This window comes from Cryptomeria japonica, chromosome 3 (genome assembly GCF_030272615.1).
Source record: "Cryptomeria japonica chromosome 3, Sugi_1.0, whole genome shotgun sequence".
In the NCBI taxonomy this organism is placed as follows: domain Eukaryota; kingdom Viridiplantae; phylum Streptophyta; class Pinopsida; order Cupressales; family Cupressaceae; genus Cryptomeria; species Cryptomeria japonica.
The window spans coordinates 238,179,422-238,201,669 of NC_081407.1; the positions used below are offsets into that span (position 1 = coordinate 238,179,422).

Here is a 22,248-nt window from a genome sequence, read left to right on the forward strand (position 1 = left end):
TCCACTATTCATAGAGATAAAGCTATATAGTCACCAAAACCTTTTTGTCATCAAGGACAATGCAGCATAACAAAGGTAACAAACTCCCCCTTTGTCCTTGATGGCAAAAACTGAACCATCATAAAACTGAACCATCATTAACTGCTAGAAACAACATCATGATACCATAAATACCACCTGAGTAAACTGCCAATTAATTTGTGAAACCTTAGAACAACTTGTAATTCCAACTATCTGTGAAACTCAGAATAACCTGTAAGAACAACTGTGAAACTTTAGAATAACCTGTAAGAACAATTGTCTTCTCCCCCTTTTTGTCTCAAGGACAAAGGGAAAAACTTGGGGAGAGTGATGCTCCCCCTCATAGAATGCAAGATATTAAGCAAGAATAGATTGAGAGATAACTCCCAACCTGTCTCTGAAATGTTCAAATACTTCTTTAGATAGAGCCTTTGTGAAAATGTCAGCCACTTGTGCCTGGGAAGGCACATATAAAAGTTGAAATTCATTAGCTAACACCTGTTCACGTAGAAAATGTAACTTTATTGCAACATGTTTAGTGCATGAGTGCATAATAGGATTTTTAGAAAGATTTATGGCACTAGTGTTATCACAAAAAATAGAGATTGGCTTGTTTATTGTAATACCCATATCAGCAAGTTGATAAGACATCCAGATTAATTGGGTACAACAAGCTGTTGCGGCAATATACTCAGATTCTGCAGTTGATAAAGTGACACATTCTTGCTTTTTCTATCATCTACACAGCAACAAGACGATCTCCTAGGAAGAAAGCTGCACCACTGGTGCTTTTTCTATCATCTACACAGCCAGCCCAGTCAGCATCCGTAAAACCAACAAGAGTAAAATCATTATTTCATGGATACCATAAACCATAGTCTAAAGTACCTTGAATGTACTTTAAAATTCTTTTCACAGCTATCAAATGAGATTGTTTAGGGGCAGATTGAAATCGTGAAACCAAACAGACTGCATGCATTAAATCAGGCCTAGATGCAATTAAATAAAGTAAGCTGCCTATCATTGATCTGTACTCAGATTGATTGACTTCAGGTGAGTCATCTGCCTTGGTTAATTTACAGCTAGTCTCCATTGGAGTACTAACAGGTTTGCAATCTATCATATTAAACTTCTTTAGCATTTCTTTTGCATATTTGGTTTGTGATAAAAAAATGCCTTGTTCAAGCTGCATTACTTGAAGACCAAGAAAGAAGGTTAATTCACCCAACATGGACATTTCAAATTCAGATTCCATGAGTTTTGAAAATTTTTTGGATAAAAAATCATTATTGCAGCCAAAAATGATATCATCCACATAGACCTCAACAAGTAAAATATCATTACCTTCAACTTTGACATATAAGTTACTGTCAACTCCACCTCTAGTAAATCCATTTGTTGTAAGGTGAGCATCTAACCTGGAGTACCAAGCTCTTGGAGCTTGTTTAAGACCATATAGAGCCTTTTTCAACCTGTATACATAATCAGGTTTATCTGCAGAGACAAACCCTTCTGGCTGTTCCATATATACCTCTTCATCAAGATAACCATTTAGGAATGTTGTTTTAACATCCATTTGATAAATTTTAAAAAATTTATAACAGGAGTATGCCAGAAATATTCGTATTGACTCTAGCCTAGCAACAGGTGCAAATGTTTCACCAAAATCTACACCTTCTTGCTGTGCATAGCCTTTACACACAAAGCGTGCTTTATTCCTAACAACTTTACCAGATTCATCAAGTTTATTTCTGAAAATCCATTTACCCCCTATAACATTTTTATCATCTGGTCTAGGCACTAGTTCCCAGGTTTTATTCTTTTCTATTTGATTGATTTCATCTTGCATTGCATTCAGCCAACAATCATTAATAAGAGCTTCAGAAACAGACTTAGGTTCAAAATCAGTTAGCAGATAGCAATGCTCAGCCATTTGAGCTTGTTCACCAATTCTTGCTCTTCTCCTAGTCAAGATTCATGCATCTATTTCACCAATAATTTGACTTTGAGGATGTCTTTTAGTAATGATTCTAGAGGGTGTATGTAAAAGATTTTCTGCTTTAGGACTTGATGGAGGACTCTTCTCATTTGTAATTTATGCTTCAGCAGATTTAGAAACTTGTTCCAGTCTTATTGGTATATCCTCTTCAACATCCTGCATACCATCACTTAGAAAGAATTGCTCATCAAATCTTACATTAACAGTTTCAACAATTTTGTTCAATCTATTATTGAAACACCTATAAGCTTTGCTATGAGTAGAATATCCAAGAAATATACCCTCATCAGTCTTAGCATCAAAGCTTCCTAGATTCTCTTCATCTCTTTTTATATAACACTTGCACCCAAAAATCTTGAAATACTTAATTGAAGCAGCTTTACCATACCAGAGTTCATAAGGAGTAAAAGTAGATTTTACCCTAATTTGCACACGATTTAGAATATAAACAGTTGTGTGAACAGCTTCTTTCCAATATCTGTCTGGCAGATTTGCCTCATTAAGCATTGTGCGAGCCATCTCTTTGACTGTTCTGTTTTTCCTCTCAACCACCCCATTTTGTTGAGGTGTTCGAGCAGCAGCATACTGTCTTTTAATGCCATGTTTTTCACAATAATCAACAAATTCCTGTGATGTAAATTCACCACCCTTGTCTGATCTTAAACATTTAAGTTTTAAATCAGTTTCACGTTCAACCATTTTCCTAAAAATTTTAAATCTGTCAAATGCTTCATATTTATGTTTGAGAAAAGTGACCCATACCATTCTTGTATAATCATCCACAAAGAGCATGAAGTATTTTTCACCATTGATGGATTGTGTCCTTGTTGGACCACATAAATCTGTATGAACAAGTTGTAAAGGACTACTAGAAGAGTGTTCTTTAGATTTAAAAGATACTTTTGTCTGTTTACCTTTCAAACACTCTTTGCACACAATATTTAATGGTTTGCTCAAGATGGGTAAACCTCTGACATTCTGGTTCTTGCTGATTCGAACTAGATTATCAAAGTTTACATGTCCCAAGCGCTTGTGCCATAACCAGTTTTCTTCTACTTGACCCATAAGACACATACCTACATTATTTTCATAATCTGTGGAGTCAAGTAAATTGTAAACATTCCCAATAGTCCTCAAACCAGTAGCAACAATTTTACCAGATTTATTTTTGATAGCACAACCTTGAGAACTAAAAGATACATTATAACCACTGTCACAAATTTGACTGACACTCAACAAATTGTGTTTTAATCCTTCAACAAAATAAACATCATGAATAGGAGTGTCATCATTTAGCAGTAATGTGCCTTTACCTCTGACAAAGGCTCCTGAATTATCACCAAATCTTACAAAACCTCCATCAAAGTTTTCAAAATGAAGGAATTTATTTCTGTCTCCTGTCATATGGTGTGAACAGCCACTGTCCAACACCCACAATGACTTTTTACTTGAAAGAAATGCAGTTTGCACTATCATAGACTGTTCAGAACTAGGGACAAACTTTGGTTTCCACACCTTATGAATTTTTTCCTTTGACTTGCATTGAGAAGAAGTATGTCCAAAGAAGTTACACTTAATGCACTTCACAGTATTTGGAAAACCAGAGGCTTGATTATGTCCAAACATAGAAGTTCTATGTTGCAAAAATCTGCAAGTGTTAACCTTATGGCCAAACTTGTTGCAGTAAAAATAGTAACCATGAAAGAACCCAAACCTAAAAGGAGTCATTCTGTTGTAGGCCTGAAATTGTTTTTTGTTTGCAAGTTTAGTAATTTGTTTTGATGATTCAGCACTATCAAAACCTATACCTGTCAAATTCTTGCATTGTTTTTGTTTGCTTAAGATTTCATTCAAATGCAAGGTACTTTCATACTGCTCAATCTGCTTATGTAAAGAACTACTTTGCTGTTCCAAAATGTTAACTTTCAATTCACTATCAGCAAGTAAGACTTTCAGATCCTCAACTATTTGCTTTGAATCTTTTAATTCAATTTGTAAAATATGTTTTTCACTTTCATGAGAAGCTACAAGTTTCTTAAACCTTTTGATTTCTTTGAGAGCACACAGTAACTCTCCTTCAAGATCAATTTCACCTTGATCTAAATCATCAGATTGATCTACTGATATGTTATTTAAATCTTTCTTTGAGGAAGTTTCTATTGCAGCCATAAACAAGGTTTCATCACCTTCACAAGGTGAGTCATCTGAATCATTTTCAGAATCTTCTTTAATAAAAAGACTCGTCTTTTTCTGAAAAGGATTGAATTTCTTTTTAGAGTTCCATTTTTTCATTTTGAATACTTTTTCTGGTTTTTCTTCTTCATTATTTTGATCACTCAGGGGACATTGAGCAGCAAAGTGCCCAGCTTTGCTGCAATTAAAACATTTGAAGGGTAATTTTCCCTTATACTTCTTTTTTAACTTTCTAACTAGCAAAGCTTCTATAGCATCTGAAAGTTCAGACTCGCTATCTAGTTCCTCCTTCTTTTCTACTTTAAATGCAGTTTCTTTAGAACTAGAAGGATTACTACCTATCCTCATTTCATAGGTTGTGAGTATGCTTTGTAGGCTGTCAAGAGACATAGTTGAAAAGCTTTTCTTTTCTTCTAAAGTTGACACCTTAGTTTCAAATTTAGGAAGTAAAGTTCTAATAACCTTTCTGACAACATCTTTTTCATCAACATTTTCACCAAGACCCCTTCTTGAATTCACAACTTCATCAATTCTAAGAAAATAATTTGCAATAGTCTCATCTTCTTTCATTCTCAATGACTCAAACTGATTCTTGAGTGTGAGAATTTTAGATTCTTTGACCTTTGCATCACCTTGATAAATAGTTTCAAGCTTGCTCCATATTTCATGAGCAGATGCACAATGCATAACTTTAACAAACACATCCTTGGTAAGACCACACAAGAGAGCATGTTTTGCTCTAGCATTTAACTCATACTGAGATTTAGCTTCAGGATCTGAAGGAATAGCATTAGGAACAACATATTTTGTGATAACAATGTTCCACACATTTACATCAACAGAGATCAAGTACGTTTCCATTCTGATCTTCCAAAACACATAATCTGTGCCATCAAAGAGGGGAGCTCTTGAAAGAGAGGCACCTTCTTGTGAATAAGCCATGACAAGACTTCCAAAAGACCAGGAACAATCCCTAGGATAGACCTAAAAGATGGGACCCTACGCTCTGATACCACTTGTTGGAAGTGGATTGACTCTGAGAGGGGGGGTGAATCAGAGTCAATAATCAATTTAACTCTCTTTAATTTTTTCTTACTTTGGAAAACTCTTTTAACACACATATGACACCCTAACTTGTATCGAAGCATGCATTTCTGATTAAACAATATATATAATTGAGTAATCTTGATATGCTTCTTATTGAACTTGTCAAAGCATCAAATTATGACTGGTAGAATTAATTAAAAAACAAAGTGACCAGCATAAAGAATTAAAATTTTGTAGAACAACAATGAAGCATAAATAAATGTATCAGAGCATTCATCTAATGGAACACATAAAGTGGATTAGCACACAACACAGATTTTCATGAGTGGAAAACCCTCTTGGGGTAGAAAAACCAATCGATAAAAGAATATTTTATTATCTCAAGAAGCACCCACTCCTTACACTGTATTTAGAAGTCTCAAACTTCAAGGAGCACCGACCCCTATGTCACAAATGATATCAAGAAAATATCTCCAATTACGAGCACTGATAAATTCAGAAGTGCGTCATATTATGCAACTCTCAACTTGTCAATCACTGAACAAGATTAATACAAAAGATGGTCTATCACCACCATCTCTATTTATTTATTTTTGGTTACACCCTATTATATTCAAGAGATCTATCCTTCATCAAGCAAAACCAACTAACAAAACTTCTTCCTTGACCACGCTCCAAAATCAGGTTCCCAAACTGTAATACGGGTTTTATAGAACTGAATCACAACCGGAATAAAACTGTTTTGTGTGTTCATCCTTGAGTAGGGTTACCAAACCCTAACTTAGGTTGGAGTTAATAAAAATTTATCACCAAAATAAATGTACTGCATAGGATCTCTTTAGAAATACTTCTTTCCTTTTCCCAATTTTTGTTTCAAAAAAAATTACTTGTGATTATTTCTTTGGAAGAATATAGTAGCAAGAAAGATATTTTTAATCTTTGCATTTTTGATAACTGGAAAAATACTCGGGACCATCTTTTTCATTTTTTTAAAAATAGAAGAGTAAACACTTTTATCTTTCTATTTTTTTTTTCTTTCACTTCCATTTTACTTTTTACCCTTCATGGTTTGACAAGAGAAAACACTTTTATCTTTCTTTCTTTTTTCTTTCACTTCCTTTTTTTACTTTTTACCCCTCACGGTTTCACAAAACATACTGCAAAAATAACAATTTGACAATTTGATGCTAAAACAATTGCGAGAAATCCCCACAAAATTAGCCATAAAATATTACCATCTGAAGCATTCATGCCTCTAGATTATTAAATCAAAAAATACCACAATGCGAATTTGAAGAACCACTGGTCACTGAACCTACCTTCTTCTCTTCCACAAAAAGTTTCACTATCAATGAATACCAAAAATTAATCTGCTTACACCTGTCCACTATTCATAGAGATAAAGCTATATAGTCACCAAAACCTTTTTGTCATCAAGGACAATGCAGCATAACAAAGGTAACACGCTCATTGAAGGAATGAATGAAGAAGTCGGATTGAATGAAGGCAGAGGGTTAATTGAAGAGGAAGGATTGCCCCCATGACTGGTGATCATAGGTGGAATGTCTTGTATAGAAGTAGTCATTATGTTTCATGTAAAGGTAGATATGCTAGCAATAGAGGTTGTTAAAGGAACAGAATGATTGACTTGAGTAGGAGGTTGTGTATAACCTAAAGTTTCAGCACAACTCTTCATAGGCATCACATTCGAATCCACAATGTGTGCAATACCACGCAAAATATCAATTCCATTCTTATCACTTTGAATCATACATTTTAGACCCTCAATTAATGAAAGAGCCTGACTATCGGGATATTCTTGAGACATCCATTGTCGAAAATCGTCAAATTGGTTATCCAATTTCCAAAGTTGTTCTACAGAAACCTCATGGAGAGCTTCTTCATCATTAGGAGGATTAGAGGAATTACCCGTGTCCTCGTTAAAAAGGCTATTCAAATTAGGTTCCATCTCCTCAGTAATTAAACCTTGGAAAGACTTAATTCTACGGCTTTGTCTAACGGGAATAGTGTAAGTAGGGATTATTGTTGTAAAACTCATGCACTAGAGAAGGAGAGAAGATTTTGAATTTAGAGGTAACAAATTTCAATAAAATCAGCCAATCTCCTAGATTTAAGCTGTTAAATGCAATCACGACAATCTCCCAAAATTTCGGAAAAAATGTCAGGGACCATGGCGCTCGGAGTGCACACGGTCCTCGCAACTTTTTTTAAAATTTGCAGGGATGAAAGTTATGATGATTTTAGAGCTAATCTGAAAAAATTGAGTGATTTTATGATCTGTAGATAGGCCAAATTAAAGTTGCAATCTCAAAATTGAACCCTACCAAGATTGTTGAAAAATGCAAAATTTGATTTTTGAAAAAGAGAGGGAAACTGAAATTTTGAATTTTATGATTTTAGAGGGAATACCAAAAGCAATGCAAGTTTTGAAATTTAAAGGTTGACTCAATTTCACGCAAAATTCAATTTTGAAAGCGGAAATCAAAGTTGTTGTAATTAAACACTTAATTTCAAAAGTCACAAATTGCAAGAATTTGAATAAAGCACTGAAATTTCAAATGAACACCAACACACTTTTCAGATTTAGGACAGTAAGAACACAATTTTGACACAAAATTTCAATTTCAACAATTTTTGAATGATTAGAAGCCTTAATCCAAGCAATCACTAGACCAACTTTGACTTTAATTTTGAAAGTGTTAGAATTGATAAAATCAGCCAAAATTCTGGATTTTAGCAGAAACATACAGTAAGATCTAACTCCCAAAATTTCGAAAAAAATGTCAGGGACGATGGCGCTCGGGGTGCACACAGTCCTCGCAACTTTTTTCCAAATTTTCAGGGATGACAGATATTATGATTTTATTGTGGAATCCAAAGTTACAGCCGATTTGGAAATGTTTTGATCAGTGAAATTATCAGTCAAAGGTTGAATCAAGAGGGTTTTAAAAATTAGGGTTTTGACACTTAACCACTTAATTTTCAAAATTAAAGCATAGATATGATTTGATAATTTGCAGTAGAAGGGTAGATCTGAAACAAGCATTAACAATTAAACATTTCGCAAGCTCAATTGCTAAAAAGAAAATTTAGGGTTTTTATGCAATCAACCTCTAAAATTTGCAAAAGATCAAACATGGAAATGTAATTAAGGAAGAAAATTTTCAGATCTAACCATGAATAATCAGAAAGGATGTTCACGTCGGGTTCACCAAAATGTAAAGCAGAAAATCGCGAGCGAACCCCAAGTGTTCCCCCCACCACTCCGAGGAGAGGGGAAGGAGGTCACTAGGGTTGACGGTTTTCACTTAGGAGAGACTTTACATTCAAAAGAGGGGTTGAAACCCACAAGATCCAATCCCACACAATGCAAGATTGGATTCTAAATGAGTTTCAAGGGGTAAGACAGCAAGGCTACCCTCTTTTGTAAAGAATGTAGATAGAAGGATTGAGCTAGGAACGCATGAAAAGTGAGAAAGATTCACTTATAAACAGAGATAGGAATATAGGATGAAGCTGCGGACCTAGAATTAGCAGTAAAATGTCGAGACGGCGCTATCCTGCAAATTTGAGCGAAAGTTGACAGGACGATGGCGCCCGGCGTGCACACGGTCCTCCGAAAAATCCGCGAAATGAAGGGGATCTGTTCGTCTTTGCACAAGGATTCCAGATCTTCAATTATAGTCGCGTACCTGCAACCTACACACAGAAAAGAGAGGATGATTGGGGGGTTAGGGATTAGGGGTTTGCCCTTAGGTCAAACCCCAGTTTTGGAATTAACCAAGAAATGAGAAATGTTGTAAATGTAAATGATTGTAAGGTAAACAAGTACTTGATACCTTGTTGTAAGAATGTTTGTATTCTTACATGCGAAGGTGTAAATGTTGTTGTATGTTGTATGTTGTATGTTGTATGTGATCTCCTCTTCAATGGTTGAATCCTTTGTCTTGAATGCAACACTTAGCCTTGAATGGAGACTTAGAATGATCAATTGCTTGAAGGAATGCTTGAATGCTTGAATGCTTGAATGTTTGAGTATCGCTTCCGCCTTTTTTCCATCTTCCCAAAATGGGAGAGGAAATGTAGTTTATATACTTGTCAATTAGGGTTAAAAGATTGATTTTTTCCAACCTTAGGCCGACCAGGAAGGTTATTTTCCAAATTGCAAACATAAAGACCCGAAGCCCCAAAAGAGACCGGGCCCAAAATAGGGCCAGGGACCAGGGCGCTGGGCGCCCTGGTCCCACCTCAAGGGATAGCAGGGTGCAAGGAGGATCAGGCCAGGGTGCTGAAAAATGTAGTTTTTGATGTCATGAACAAGTTTCGGGGTCTCCATTCAGGTTCCATGTCGCATCGCCATCGTGAAGACCCAAATGCGGTCGAAATTGCAAGTGTCGCAATTTTAGGACACTACACCAGCTTACTACCGCAAGAGCCTTCTTGATTTGACTATCTTAACACTATCCTTAACCCACGGGGCTGAGGCATTGAAGTTTGATTGATTCAATGGAAATGGTGATCCTAATGTGCATATTAATCCATTCATGACTATGTGTAGTGATTACCATAGTTTAGATTTTGGCTTGCTCAAGCTTTTCTCACATTCCCTCAAGGGGACTGTGTTAGAATGGTATGTAACTTATTACTTGATCACTCCATCCAGATGTTTGATCATCTTATGGATCTATTTCTCAAACTGTTCCATGCTAACATTGGTAGCATAGTCACCATCACAAACCTTGTTTATTGTAAACAAAAGCCAAATGAGAAGGTTACAGATTTCATTTCACGATACCAATCTATCTCTACTAGAATCCCTTTTTCCCTACCAGATAGTGACTTATAGAGAATGTTAATTGGAAATTTGCAGCCAAAATTGAGGGAGTTGTCTCTTATCGATATCAGAACTTTTCTAACTTGTGTTTTGCACTCACTGATTACCAACAGGGTGTGTGCACCAAGATGGTGTACAAAAAGGTGGACACACCCCCAAAAAAAACATGAAAAAACACAAAACGCACACGAGGTATTTCAAATTTAAAAAACCTCGTACGCATTCAAGCTCATTTTGCCAAGCCTAACCAAAGATAAATTGCGTATGGGGTTTAAAGTATAATAACCGTGTACACGGTTTAGAAACTAAAACCCTATACGTGTTTTTAGTTTGTAAACCACGTACGCGTTTGTCTATCAGTAAAATTTAAATTAGTAATATGGACTTGTATGCAATTCATTTATCATTCCATTAGGTTTTTCGGTAGGATATATACATAAAATATAACATTTAAGTTATATTTTATGTATATATTATCAGGATGTTTGAGAGTGGTTCCAAATCTCTAAGAGTTATAATGCAGATTCTAGTTTTTTTAGTATTCTTATCAATTTTAGACATTGTCAAATTTCAGTAATCAACATGCTTGTATCAGCATTATCTCTCTTGTCTCTTCCCTACATGAAACCCCTCTCTCTTCCTTAACCCCTACCTTTTTGTCTCTTAGGCCTCTCCCTCTCTACTTTCTTCCCTCTCTTAGGTATCTCTCCCTCTCTTTCTCATCTTCCTCACCCTCTTTCTCTCTTTCATATATCCCTCTCTTTCTCTCCCTCTCAAATATCTATATCTCTCACTCTCTCCCCCTCTCTTCAGTGTCTCTCTCTCCCATTCTCTCTCTCTCCCTCCCCCTCCCTTTCTCTTCCTCTGTCAAGTATTTATTTCCCTCTAACTCTCTTTCTCTCTCCCCCTCTCGGTCCATTTCTCTTTCTTTCAAGTCTCTCTCCTTCTCTCTATCAAGTCTTTGGCTATCAACCTTTTTATATCTCTCTCTCTCCACATCTATCAAGTGTCTCTCTATTCCATTCTTTCTCTCTTTGTCTCTCACTCTCTTTCCCTCTCTTTCTCTCATTATTTCTCTCTTAAGTCTCTCTCCCTCTCTGCATCTATCTCTCTATCTCACTCTCCTCCTTTGTCAAGTCTCTCTCTCTCTCTCTCTCTCTCTCTCTCTCTCTCTCTCTCTCTCCCTCTCTAGGGTCATATTGATAAACTTATAAGGTACTGAGAGGGGGGGAGGGTGAATCAGTGCAAGCAAAAACAACAACACAAATCTGATCACCACTTTTATCAATTTGAAACTTAACAATCATGCAAGGAAAATAACCATATAAACTAACACCCAATAAAGCATGCAACTCATAACACAATATTTTTCACATGGAAACCCAAATGGGAAAATCCATAGTGGGAATTAGTACCCACAAGATCAACTATCTTTAGAATAGGGATCTAACTAGTTAAGGTCTTACAAATGCTCTATTAGGAGCACACCCAATTAGGAGCTATTATAATAAGGCCTTTTAGGACCAGCCATGTCAGGAGCTACCCAGCAATGGGATTTAAACAACACAAGTTAATGTGTGACCATGTTAAGGGATTTAGACCTTTGGACCTATGAGGATCCTACCACACCATGTTTGGAGTGACCTTGTTAGAGGATTTTATCTTGCTGCAACTGTTAGGTAACAACAAGCTTAATTGATCTTCATATAGCACTTATGTTCCTGATTAGATCCACTTTAGATATGCATCTAACACCAACTCAACATCAATACATATCTTCACCTTTCACCACACAATCACATTCGCACTTCGAATCTCATGTCTAATAAATCATCACACACTATACTCCTTTTTATTAACAGCTATGCTAAGTCGGCTAAGAACCCTTGGAACAATTTCCTAGGTTTAATGTATCTAGTCAATCTTGCACATTACGCTTTCCTCATGTCGTCGACAAACAACTTAACTCAAAAATAAAATGTTAAAGTGTACTGGTTTACCAATCTAAGTGACTCTGCTCTACCGGTTAACTATTCTTCCTGACTGACTGCTCAGAACATCATAACTCACTCCAAACATTCAATCGACCAATGCGGTTCTGGTCATAGACTCTTGCCAATGTCATGAACATATGTTCCAAATCACAATATTTAACTCTTCAGCATTCTTCCGTACCGGTCGCTTGAACATAGCTATGTCATTGTTTAACTGCTTCCATTGTCGATTAGGCTTTACTGGTTGGACTAAAAGACTTAAATGACTGACAAAACATGGTTGCCATCAATGAGAACATAATACAAGTCATCAATCAACCTCTTACAACAAAATCATCATCAATCCAACAATCTCCCCCTTTGGCATTGATGGAAACACTTAGGAAAAAAAAATTGTCTAAGTGTCACATTACAAAAATTATGACTCATGACTCAAAGCTCAAAACTCCAGAACTCCCCCTTAGCAATTACATGCTATTACAAAAAAAATTTACTTTCAATACTACTCCCCCTTTGACAGCAATGACAAAGGTAAGCAAATACATGTGCAACAAAATGAATACAATAGACCAAAATTTGTATTACTGATGCAAAGTGTATAAGAGTCAATAGGTTACATATTACATTTTGAAAAAAAATCATCAAAATTAATCTTCAAAGCCTACAAGTCATTATCCCATGTTGCTGAAAGAGAGGATCTGATCTCAATGTGTGTCTAGATCTGGTATGCAAGTTCCTCCATGGCATCTAGAGTGCTCGTCTCTGGTATCAGCAAGATTGCCTTTGTTTCCTTGTAGCCTCTTTGCAAGATTTGTAACTTGGGAACTATATGTGTCTGTAACTCATGTAGAGTTGCAGTCCTCTTAACCTTTTTTGCCTCATATGACTTCAACTTATGTTGTCCACTTACAATAGAATGCCCAAAAATTGTAGCTGAATCATTTAGAGGATCAAATGATTCACTCATAACCTTTATTGTTTGTTGTTCATCCTTGATCTTCTTCTCTATATCATCAAGAAATAATGAAAAATTATAAATTGTAGATAGTATTTTACCATCGGTCTTGAGTGCATCTTTTATCTATCCCATATTGTCACTAAGACCTACCCTGTCTCTGTCAATTTCCTTGATCAAAATTGCAATCCTTCTCTTCTCATATTCTTTCTCATATTCTTTCTCAGCATTCTTGATTGCATCTTCTTCCAGGCTCTTCATCTGCTCACCTAGTGATGTAACCAAATGTTCCAATTTGTCAATAAGTGTAGGAAGATTGTCAATATCAATCTCTGGTAATATACTGGAAAGTATATCTATTGCACTTTGAATAGTTTATGCTTCTTTTCTCTGAGCTTTCATAATCTTCTTTTGTGCCTTAGATTGCATGGTAGATGCAATCTGCATCAGCTCAGTAGGACTCAACATATCCATTTTTATTGTTCCTTGTATGCTCACAGTGTCATCTTCCTCATCTTCATTAATTATCTTCTTTGATGTAAGTGACCAGGAGGTCACTTTATGTTCCTGCCCTTCCTTCTATTTTTCTTCCTCCTTTTGTTTCTCTACATCCTTCTCATGCTCCTCTACTTTCTCTTCATCTTTCTCCTCTTCCTTCTCCTTATCCTTCACCGATGGTGCAGTGATTTGCACATCATCTATTTGTGTAACTACCGGTGGCTCTTGTGCTTTTTTCTTCCCCAGTTTCTCAATGGGTTGTACATTATCATTCACCGGTGGCTCAATCATTTCTTCATCTTGTTGTTGTGCCTTCTTTGTATCTTCTTTACTTGTACCGGTTAGATTCACTTCTGGTAATATTGTCTCATCATTAGTGATGGTGATTGTTTCTTACTCAATGTGTGTATCAATTGTTGTGTCAGTAAAAACAATCTCATCTTATATGATTTCATCAATATTCACATTGTTAGGGATATCTTCTCTCTTTAATCTCTCTAGTTCCTCTTCTTCAAGAATAAGTCCTAAAAACTTCTTCAAAATCTCCTCAGTCTCATCTTGTACTGACTAGGATTCTCCAACAAGTAATCCAGTAAGCCTTTTCTTTGATCTAAATAATGGCTTTGAATTCAAAAAGATATTTTCCAATTCTTCCTTTGAGGCTTCCAGTTGTAAACTTACAAGAACAAATTCAATTATCTCCCTATCTTGTTTTATTGCAGCTTTCCATCTTGCATCTAATTTACTATACAAAGAATTTGGCATTTTCCCTTGCAATTTAATTAAAACTTTACTAAACTTATTCATTGACAAAACTACTGCATCTTCAATTTGCCTTTGCTCTCCTTCACTAAATTTGTCATAAAGTTTATTCAAACCAGCTAATATACCATACTCCTTAATGTGTAACACAAATTTTTCAAAGGGAGTAAGTTTAGCTACAGGTTTCTTAACTGATTTTACAGTAGATGCTCCAACAACCTTTGATTTCTTACCACTGGCTCTCATCTCTTTCTTTTCTCCTTTAGACTCTATTTCTTCTTCATCAACAACTCTCTTTTCCTACTCCTTCTTCCTCTTTCTGGTGACTACCGGTGCTTTAGGTGCAGGGGGTTTGATTTCTTTCCCCTTTCTCTTGAATTAAATTTTAGAAGGTTTCTCCTTAGCAGTTGTGCTTCTTGTTTGTCTACTGGTACTGGTACCAGTTGGGGCACTAGAGGATTTAGCAGCCTTCTTTGCTTCAAATTTATCTCTAGCCTCAGCAATCACCTCTTTAGTACCTTGTGAAATGGCAAATTGTTCCACTTCTTTTATGAATTTGTTTGCAATGACCGGTCTTGCAAGATCAGAATGCACCTCAGTATATTTCTCCTTGTATGTTCCAAACCTTGTTGCATTCGAGTCTATCGGTTGAGCTAGGAGATGATCAGCATAAGTAATTAGTAAATCAGCTTCAACTTCATAACCCATCAGCATCACCCATGATGTCCTAGGTTCTATTGCCTCCATCTGACAAGTGTCAGTATCAACAATGAAACAGATAGAATCTTCATATCTTTTAACAACTTGTTCTGGTATTCTTTCTCTATCATGCATCCTCTTCTAAAAATCTTTAAAGTATCCCCACATGACCTTATCTAATTCATTACCAATCATCTTGATGTTGTTCTTGATTTGTAACATTGTCGGTGTATCTTTTGACCATTATATATCACGGATATCGGGATAGGAGTTCTAAAAGTTAAAAAACAAACCTATGATCAACTGTACAAAATTAAATTTCTTTCTTTTATCCTTCTTGATTTATTCAAGGTTCAGTACCAACTAGGTTCTCAAGGCTTCTGAAAGATCATAGTCTGCATTCTCCTTCAACATCCAATAGGCAGTATAAATCGTAGCTCCAGTAATACTATTTGTTTTGCTAGAATGATAAACCTTGTAACAGATCACCATAGATGCATATTTCACCTCAGGGTATTCAATTGTATTTATTGACATAGCACGTCCATCCCATTTAGACTTTTTTTGTTTAGTTACATCATTCTTCGGGATTGACCTCAGCATAGGAACTTCACCGGTTGCACACAGTTCTGTGACAGCATGAATAGCTTCCTTTGTAATCTCATGTGGTTGATCAAGCCACATAAACTAATCATGTATTTTTTTCAACACATACTTGATATGGTCTTCTTTGAATTCATCAAGAAAATTCAACACCTAATGAAAACCCTTGTCGAAAACCATTCTGAACTGATCCTTCAAAACACCTTGTTTGTCACACATTGGTTCAAATTGGTTGAAGATTGCAAACATTCTCAAATCTTCTAGTTTGCAATGAATGTAGGATCTAACATCTTCAACATGCAACACACCATACAGAACACTAGATAGGGCTCCAGCGGGATTAGTTTTAATTGACTTGAGTGGATGCCTCTTGAATTCCGATCAAGGCCTTTCAGTTATATCAACAAAGTGTGGTGTATCCATCTCAAGATATCAAACACAGATACAAATTCCAGATAAATACCTTTTCCTCCTTCGTAGCAAGGGTTTCTGCACTTTCCAATTTTAATGCACTTCACTGATTCACAAATCCACAATTCTTTGCAATCCGCTATTAATCTTCACCAATGCAGCGATCAAAATCTCTTCTCTGCTTTAGTCACTCTCCAAATGCTCTCAAAAATGCAAGGTAACAAATGAAACTGAAAAACATCCTTTTTTTACCTTTTACCAACAGCATTAAATGCTATACCCGGTTGAACAAACCCTAAAACTCACTACTAGTTTTCAAATCACATCACATCTACCAGTTTGATCACAAAATCACTTCACAACATCATAAAGCATCACAACATGAAGATTTAACTTAATGCACAGTCATTCAAGGGGTCTGCAAATAGATCTGACAATAGGTTCCCCCTAAGCTTTATAACAGCTTAGTTTACCGATGATGTATTCTCCACATTAGGTGAAGAATGGGAATATTCAGGTGATTTGTCTTCAATTTTCTCATCACTATTATTTCTATAGATCTTATTCATCTCTCTAGTTTCCTCCACATCAACCTTCTTCTTACCTTTCTGGTCAGCAGACTAATTAACTTGTTGGTTCATTCTTTCTCTACAAAACTTTGCAAGGTGTCCCGGTTTGTGACAATGAAAACAAGCCATTCCAGATGCTCTCCAGGGTCTAGCATTGCCTCTACCGGTTCTTCTCTGATAGTTCAAAGAAACATGTCCAAAGTTGTGACAAATTGAATAAGTCACATTTTTTATATACTCCATCTCATAAGAACTAGACCGGTTCACATAAGGTCTCTACCAAGTAGGGTTTCTCTGGTTATTGAAAGATCTATGCAATTCACCATTAGGCCTTTGATTCATGTAAAGTCTCTAAATTTTTTCTCCAGACTTGCACTCAACAACTCTATGCCCATACTTGTTACAAGTGTAACAATAGCCATCAAAATTTATAGGCTTATATCCTTCATAACTATTAGATCTATAACCATCAAAAGAACTAGATCTGCTTCTACAAACATTAGCAGTATGACCTGTCTTATGACAATTAAAGCATATTGGTTTGTAGGGTTTCTTACCAATGTTCTTCTTTGTCTTAGGTGTTGATTTTCCTTCATGCAAAGTGTCCTTAGTACCGGAAGGCTCTCATTTCTCAAAGGTAGTGTATCCCAAGCCATGTCTATCTCCACTCTACCTTTGTGACTGAAACTTCTCATCAAGCATAGTAGAGCTCTTATTGTATTTAGCTAGGATCTCATTAGCATCAACCAACTCCTTAGTAAGATCTTCATTCTTCTTCATAAGAATTTCTCTAAGGGACCTAGTCATGTCTAGATCAGCCTGTATTTCTTATTTTTCTTCTTCTTCCTCATGAAGATGTGCATACAAAGTACCAGACTCCTGATTCAGTTTAGAGATCTCATGATCCTTCTCTTTGATCTTGTCTTCAGCATCCCTTCTGGCTTCTATCTCTTGACTCATCCTAATAGTTAGGGCTTCTAGATCTCTCCTCGGATTTGACTTATCATCATTCATATTTTCCACCTCATTAGCCAATGCATCAATGTTAGTTTCTTCGGATGAACTATTTTCACTAATTTCATACAACTGCTCAGCTAACTCTCTTCTCTTAGCCAATGAAGCTTTATACTTTACCCTTAAGTCACCTAGGGCTTCTTCAAATTTTGCAAGCCAGATAGAAAGCTCTCTATAAATCATATCCCCCATGATAGCCTTAAGGATCCTTACCAAGCAATTAAAGCTTAAAGGAATTAGGCTTTGATACCAATAAATAAACTTATAAGGCACTAAGAGGCAGGGGGGAATCAGTGCAAGCAAAAGAAACAACACAAATCTGATCACCACTTTTATCAATTTGAAACGTAAGAAGCATGCAAGAAAAATAACCACATAAGCTAGCACCCAATAAAGCATACAACTCATAACATAATATTTTTCATGTGGAAACCCAAATGGGAAAAACCACAGTGGGAATCGGTACCCACAAATGTTAGGATAATTGGTGGACAACTGAGAGGGGGGGTGAATCAGTTGTCAATAGATTATATTAATCAAACCACTTTATAACCTTTAACCGGAGCACATAAACATTGAATACTGGAATAGCAGAAACAGATACCAGTAAGCAATAAAACTTAAGAATGAAACAAAGAATTAACACAATGCAACCATACCACATAACACCACGATTTGTACGTGGAAAATCGGGTAAAGGGAAAAACCATGGTGGGAAGCCTACCCATAGTCAGTTAATACTTCTACAGAAAGTATGTGATACAATAAGGGGCCTACACATGCAGGAAGGCACATTTCCTATAGCACACTGCTCATTACAAAGGAGTCTCACTGACTATAGAGAGGTTATAACCACGTCAATATAATTGGACAGCAATCCAGAAGAATGAATTGCCAAAGATAGCATCTACCATGCTTGATTACAATCTCGGTTAAGCTTAATACCAGAGGCCTTTAACCTCTTACTTAAACCCAATTTGATCACCTATGATCGACCAAATCTCCTTTGCATATGATATTTCATTCCATGACCACGAACATTACCCACACAATCTACAATGAGATCTTACATCAATTTATACAAACCCTAAGGCCTAAACCAATTAGGTCGGCCACCTAAAAGATATTACAATAAGATCATTACATACATCCATATTACAATGATATGCCATGTCGGCTTTAGACCAAAACAACATTAACCAATCCATAAATCATCCTGGTAACATGTAGAGAACACTTAACATGATACCGATCCATAACCTAGATAGGTACCAGACTTAATCAGATTCTCCACGCCAAAGCAATGTCTCCAATTAGTCGAGGCATGAACAAAGATCATCTTCAGCATCCTAAATTCCATCTAGAAGCCGCACCAACACCACTTGTGCGTCTTGTCAAAGATTCTCAGAAAAAGCTCTGCCAGTAAAACCTTAAACCCTTACCGGTATAGGCTTACTAGAGTGTATGATAGCATCCAATCACCAAGTCAATACCAACTGATCAAAACATACTCCAGAAACATCAAACCAAATATATTCCATTGATCCAAACTTGTTGATAGTATCCAACTGATAGTCGCTTATGTCAGTAACACAAGTCCTTCTACCTGTAACCAAAACCTGTCTGTCGGTAACCAACCATAATAGCTAGTGTTGACATCAATGCGACACATAATCAATTCCTTCATATTTCCAATAACAAGATAAACTATCTGCAAAATAGGGATCTGGTCAATTAAGGTCTTACAGCTACTCTGTTGGGAGCACACTCGGTTAGGAGTGTCTTAGCCCGATTAGGAGCTATTACAATAAGGCTTGTTAGGACCAGCCCTATTAGGAGATACTGATCAATGGGATTTAAACAGCACAAGTTAATGTGTGACCCTATTAAGGGATTTAAACCTTCGGACCTATGAGGATCCTACTGCACCCTGTTAGGAGCGACCTTGTCAGAGGACTTTATCTTGTTGCAACAATTAGGGATCAACAAGCTTAATTGATTTGCATATAGCACCTATGTGCCTGATTAGATCTGCTTCATATATGCTTCTAACACCAACTAAACATCAATACAGAGCTTCGCCTTTCACTGCATAGTCACATTCGCACTTCGGATCTCATGTCTAATACATCATCACACACTATACTCCTTTTTATAAATAGCTCTGCTAAGTCGGCTAAGAACCCTTGGAACAATTTCCTAGGTTCAATGTATCTAGTCAATCTTGCACATTACACTTTCCTCATGTTGGCCACAAACAACTTAACTCAAAAATAAAATGTTAAGTCTACAAGTTTACCGATCTAAGTGACTCTGCTCTATCGGTTAACTGTTCTTCCTAACTGACTGCTCAGAACATCATAACTCGCTCCAAACATTGAATCTACCGATGTGGTTCTAGTAATAAACTTCGACCAATGTCATGAACATGTGTTCCAAACTGCAATATTTAACTCTTCATCAATATTCTGTATCGATCGCTTGAACATAGCTCTATCACTATTTACTGGTTCACTGTTTAACTTCTTCCACTACCAGTTAGGCTTTACCAGTTGGACTAAAAGACTTATATGACTAACAAAACATGGTTTCCATCAACGACAACATAATACAAGTCATCAATCAACTTCTTACAACAAAATCATCATCAAGCCAACACATATGGTATTCTTAGGGGTCATATGGTATCCTAGGGATCCATGTGTGTGTCCTAAGGGGTAATATGGTGTCCTAAGGGGTCATAGGACACCATATGACCCCTTAGGACACCATATGACCCATAACAACATAGAAGGGGTCATATGGAATCCTAAGGGGTCATAGGACACCATATGACCCCTTAGCACACCATACGACCAATAATGACACCAAATGGTGTCCTAAGGGGTTATAGAACACCATATGACCTCTTAGGACACCATACGGCCCATAACGACAACATGTGGAGTCCTAAGGGGTCATATGGTGTCCTAAGGGGTCGTAGAAGACCATATTACCTCTTAAGACACCATACAACCCCTAACGACGCCATATGGTGTCCTAAGGGGACACATAACAACACCATATGGTGTCCTAAAGGGTCATATGGTGTCCTAATGGGTCATAGGACACCATATGACCCTTAGGACACAATATGACCCCTAATGATACCTAAGGGGTCATATGGTGTCCTAAGGGGTCATAGGATGCCATATGACCCCTTAGGACACCATACGGTGTTGTTATACGTCGTATGGTGTCCTAAGGGTTCATATGGCATCTTATGACCCCTTAGGACACCATATGATGTTTGTATGGATTGTATGGTTTCCTAAGGGGTCATATGGTGTCCTAAGGTGTCATAGGACACCATATGACCTCTTAGGAAACAATATGACCTCTAATGACACCTAAGAGGTCATATGGTATCCTAAGGGGTCATAGGACACTATATGACCCCTTAGGACACCATACAACCTATAACGACACCATATGGAGTCATAAGGGGTCATATGGTGTCTTAAGGGGTTATAGAACACCATATGACCCCTTAGGACACCATATGACCCATAACGACACCTAAGGGGTCATATGGAGTCCTAAGGGGTCATAGGACACCATATGACCACTTAGCACACCATACGACCCATAACAACACCAAATGGTGTCCTAAGGGGTCATAGAATACCATATGACCTCTTAGGACACCATACGACCCATAACGACACCATATGGAGTCCAAAGGGGTCATATAGTGTCCTTCCTAAGGGGTCGTAGGAGCCCATATGACCCTAACGACACATAAGGGGTGATATGGTGTCTGAAGGGTTCATAAGAAACCATATGAACCCTTAAGACACGATACGACCCATAAAAACACCATATGGTGTCCTAACGAGTCACATGGTCTCCTAAGGGGTCACAGAATACCATATGACCCCTTAGAACATCATACGATCCATAAGGACACCATATAATGACACCAAATGGTGTCCTAAGGGGTCCTATGGTGTCCTAAGGGGTTATATAACATCATATGACCTCTTAGGACACCATATGACACATAACAACACCATATGGATTCCTAAGGGGTCATATGGTGTCTTAAGGGGTCATAGGACACCATACGACCCCTAACGACACCAATGGTGTCCTAAGGGGTTATAGGACCCGATATGACTCTCTCCCTCTCTCCCTCCTCTTCATCTCTCACTCTCTCTCACTCTCTCTCTCACTCTCTCTCACTCTAACTCCTATCTCCCTCTCTATTAGGTTTCTCTCTCCCATTATTTCCTCTCTCTCTCTCTCACTCTCTCTATCTCTCTCTATCCCTCTACCATGTCTCTCTCCCACCTCCCTCTCTCTTAGGTGTCTCTCTTTCCTATTATATTCACCTTTCCCTCTCTCCCTTCCCCATCCTTTGTCTTCTCTCTCCCTCTCTCCTTCCTATTGTTTCCCTCCCCCTCTGTCAAGTGTCTCTCTCTCACTTTCTCTTTCTCTCTCAACTCTCTCTCTCTTTCCCTCTAACACTCTTTCTTTCTCTCATATTCCCTTTCTCTTTCTCTCTCAAGTATCTCACCCTCTCTTTCCCTCTCTCCCTCCATCCTATCTCTTCTCTATCCCTCTCTCCCTCCCAAGCCTAACCTAAG

At 37.2% G+C, this 22,248-nt stretch overlaps 1 protein-coding gene across 1 annotated transcript; it reads right to left on the reverse strand.

The window, feature by feature from the left end:
- Window positions 1–2,116: 2,116 nt before the first annotated feature.
- LOC131874064 (uncharacterized) lies at window positions 2,117–5,155 on the reverse strand. The gene is made up of 5 exons (XM_059217283.1): window positions 4,846–5,155; window positions 4,451–4,551; window positions 2,783–4,270; window positions 2,441–2,605; window positions 2,117–2,176 (listed from the first exon to the last, which is right to left on the reverse strand). Exons 1-5 carry the CDS (start codon window positions 5,153–5,155, stop codon window positions 2,117–2,119), a joined length of 2,124 nt encoding a protein of 707 aa, XP_059073266.1.
- Between the last annotated feature and the right edge of the window lie 17,093 nt (window positions 5,156–22,248).